Genomic DNA, 4,105 nt, shown 5'->3' with positions numbered 1-4,105 from the left:
AATCCCTGTAGAGTGACGCAGTAGACTGTTGCATTTTTTTCCCATAAGTAAAAAGTAGACACTTCTATAGCCTCGCCGTTCATATGATCCTAATACATTTACAGACTGCATCTTAAAACATATTTGTGAACAGGAAGAGTAAATAAAGATCCTAATAAATTTCCTGGCTACATCTTAAAACATTTGTGAACAGGAAGAGTAAATAAAGACAACACTGTGATCATAAAGTCATCTAACTGATTATTTTATTTGTACATCTGATACATGATTCAGATGGACTGGGAAACTACAACAGCAAATAAAAGTTTTTTTTGTGTGTGAATAATCAGACGGTATTTACTTGGGTGCTGTATGACAAAAAAAGGACTTCAGCATTTACTGACCCAGCAGCCCTTAAAAAACTCCACTGGTTATCCGTGAGCACTGTACAAGTGGATTGGACTAAAAACAGCATGTCAGTACATAGAAAAATAAATACAGTTTACTAAAATGAGGCCAGAATTATTGTATCTGTGATTGTACCATTAAAAATCACATTTCAAAACAAACCATTAAAGAGCCTTTTTATCTCTTTACGTTAAATTGAGATTCTTATAGTTCTAGGAGAGGGATACATAGAATAACTTTTACAGAAAGGACTAGCTAAAAACATACAAGCACAGACACAAACATGAGAAGTAAAGCCAACAAAATGATTCTTCATTAAAAGCAAACAGCGCAGTGTAGTTGATATCTAAAGATTCTTTACATGGAGCTCCTTGGTCTGCAGCTTTCTTTAATCGGGATTAAAAACTGTTCAGGGAAACTTAATACAAAAGTTTTTTTTCTTATTATTTTACAATGGTGTCAAAATGTGTTAAAATATTTGAGTAGCAAATTTGGGCCGTTTTCTTTCCTCTGTTATAAGAGATTACCCCCAAGGTAGAATTGAAGATGATGATGAGACAATGCATACAAAGCAAGCCCTGTTGTCGTACTGCAGGGGTGGGGAACATTTTGCCTGTTGGATGGGTCGGAAAATGCCCACTGAAATGGAAAAAAATATATAAATGTGGCCATCAAAACAAATGTTCATCATAATGAGCATTTGCCTGTTTTGTTGTTAAATGTTCCTCTGAGGTTGTCTGTGTTTTTTTTGTTTTGTTTTTTTAAATTGCATCCCATTGCTCAAAAAGTCCCCATCCCTGTCATCCACCATGTTAGCAGAGCATTCAGATCACTGGCCTTGATTGACTGACAGTGTGACACAAGATGGAGGATTCTATATCGATTCACATTATTACCATCACAAGAAGAAAGTCTAACAGCAAATATTTATACATGAATATACTGCAAGGTTCAGATGGTTTACACTTCTTACATCAGCAATAAAGGGGGGGGGGGGAGAAACACAGTTAATAAGAAAAATAGATTGGAGTTAATTGTGAAAACAGTGCAAAGAATATTTCTGGGGTATTTTTTTCTTCTTTACATTGGAAAGAGAGAAAATCAAAACACACTCCTGTTGAATCTTGTCCAGGCATGCTGCGTACCACCTTTCTGCTGTACCCAAATGTTGCACATTGTATGAAACAGAGATTTTGTGTGTGTGCGTGCGTGTGTGTGTGTGTTGGAGGTGTTAGAGATTGCGTAGTGGTTCTCAACTCCGGTCCTCAAGCTCCGGCACTGTACAGGTTTTTGTTCCAACCAGGTCCTACAAAAACAAATAATTGAGTTTCATAAAGCGGATGAGGAATTCCGATACTAATAAGAACACACACTTTTCCTGCAGCCTGCAACACAAACAAACAAAAAAAAAATACATTATTTACTTTTTCTGTGACATGAGCACAACAGCAGCAATGAGGCGGAGCCGCCGCCGCCAAGGTGGACGCGCATCTGAGAGACCCGAGGTTGGAACAAGAACCCACGGAGGACGGCGGCCGTGGCGAGCGCTCGGGCCTACGGGACGTCTGTGGCTGAACCGCCATAGTGAGCTCGCACATGCTAAACACACACGCCCGCCACCGGATGCACCTAAGCGGATGAGGGCTGGGCTTGAGCACCACTGAGCAAGTGCAATGTGAGGGAGCGTTTGACCATCTACAGTAGTCCAAGGGTGGGCAAACTATGTGCTCAAGGGCCACATTTGATTTTTAATATGGACATGGGAACAGGTCATTTGTAGATACCGCTATAGAAAAATTATTCATGTTCATTTTTAAATATTGTTTACAAATAATATTACCAATCACAGTATTCAATAAATACAAAACAAATGCACTGTTCAATTTAGTCATATTTATGCATTTTATGTAAATAGTTTTCAGACTTATTCTGTTATTTTTAATTAATTTAACCATTAGCCAATTATTGAATACAATATTATTAATCACGTCACATGTAAACAGGTGACCAGAAATTATTTGGAATTTTTTCTATCAGGGTCATTAAAACAAAAATAAATAAATAAAAATTCTCAATGTAAATCTGGCCAGTGATGGTGCGAGTGTGAATGGTTGTAAGCGCCCTGTGACTGACTGCCGACCAGTCCTGTAGTCCACTTTTTGCCTGAAGTCAGTTGGGATAGGCTCCGGTGAACCCTCAACCCTCATAGAAAGATGATGCAGAATAGAAAATGGATGAATGAATAATAGTTTTGTTTTTATTATTTACAAAAAAAATGGCAAATTACTTAATGATATAAATGAATGACAAAAATAAATGCATTTAACTTCACCAATTTCAGGGGGGAAAAATAAAAAAAAATCGATATTCTTTCTCGACGGGCCAGATTAAAGAGTTGGAGGGCCCACAGGCCATATTTTGCCCACCCTGGTCTAGCTCATGAAGGAACACCCCACCCGCTTCAGTCACGTAGCAGTCATCTTTGAATTAACAAAACAACTGCCTTCCTCGCACCCTCCTGCCTCCATTAATAGTCTGTGGGCCGGGGGAGGGGTGGTCGGTTGGGGGGTTAGGGGCTACTGGGAGTTGTCATTCTTGCTCTCCTGACTCGAGGGAGGCTTGCCATTCCAGGGCGAGTGTGACCCCAGCGCTGGCGAGCTGGTGAAACTGTCCTCATCGTCCAGGCCGTTGGCCCCATCCAACTGCGTGTTCTCCAGTCGCGTGATCAGACGCTCGTCCTCGTCACCAAACTCCCCTCCCATCAGGGTGGGCTCTCCCACCATCATCACGTCCTAAAGGGGACAGTAAGGGCCGGCACATATTATCCCCTTTATACGAGGGGGGGCGGCGGGCAGAACGGACGTGTTCTATCGCGTTATGTTTTCGGCCAATGTGCACACTGTGTGTAAGAGGCCTAATAATTCTGGTTGTGTAACTTATTCTGAATAAGGGGGCGGGGCTATGTACATCCATCCATTCATTTTCTATACCACTTCTCCTCCTGGAGCCTGGAGCCTATACCAGCTGTCAGTGGGCAAGAGTCAGGGTAGGCCCCGGACACGGTTACGGTCGCCAGGCAATCGAAGGGAACATACGGTAGAGGCCAAACAACCTTTCAAGTTCACATTCACACCTATGGACAATTTAGTCTTTGATGAACCCAACGTGCATGTTTTCTCAAATATGAAAGAAAGCCGGCGTAGTGGCAGCAGACCCACGCGAGGACAGGGGAGAACTTGCAAACTCCTCACAAGACGTCCGCAGCTGAGATTTGAACCCCAAACCTCAGAGGTTTGAGTTAGGTGTGCCAACCATGAAGTCAACCAGGGAAATGTTCCCCTTTTGGGGGTTGCATCAGAGCAGGTAGGGTGGCCCTTGATGCCTGCCCTATTGTGTTGAAAGAAATTGTCAGTCAGGCAATAGTGATGCAGACCTTTCTCTGCGTCATCTCTCAAGTTTACCATTCCGCTCCCACCGACGTGAACCCAGCCTGTGGGGCATCTACGAGAATCTTTCATCATGCTGCTGTTCGCTCTGAAGCCATCTAGCTACTCTTCTAGCATGGCGCCGCTAACATTCTCCAACTTTTTCCCCAAACTTAAAATTTCTTTTCAACCACTCAATGCTTAACCTTTTTTTTTCTTTTTTTTTTCTGGTTGTTCTATATTACTAATACAATCGTTACTGCGTGAATAAAGGGGTTCATTCCACCTCGGGT

The 4,105-nt window shown here is 42.0% G+C and overlaps 1 protein-coding gene across 8 annotated transcripts in view; it reads right to left on the bottom strand.

Annotated features, from left to right (window-relative positions):
* Positions 1-227: 227 nt before the first annotated feature.
* Positions 228-4,105, bottom strand: part of LOC147139873 (LIM domain-binding protein 1-A-like) — a 34,459-nt gene continuing 30,581 nt past the window's right edge. For 5 of the 8 annotated variants that reach the window (XM_086045004.1, XM_086045003.1, XM_086045001.1 and 2 more), the window contains one exon: positions 228-3,179. In XM_086045004.1, coding sequence (XP_085901130.1) covers positions 2,964-3,179 — 216 coding nt within the window. In that variant the 3' untranslated portion in view covers positions 228-2,963. The remainder of the gene's footprint in view (positions 3,180-4,105) is intronic. The other 3 variants (XM_086045006.1, XM_086045005.1, XM_086045007.1) reach the window with 2 other exon arrangements.

Source organism: Filicampus tigris, chromosome 11 (assembly GCF_054856515.1).
Source record: "Filicampus tigris isolate MCC_2025a chromosome 11, RoL_Ftig_1.0, whole genome shotgun sequence".
NCBI lineage: Eukaryota > Metazoa > Chordata > Actinopteri > Syngnathiformes > Syngnathidae > Filicampus > Filicampus tigris.
The sequence above is the reverse complement of the archived record's forward strand: the minus strand, read 5'-3'. Positions and strand labels throughout refer to the sequence as shown.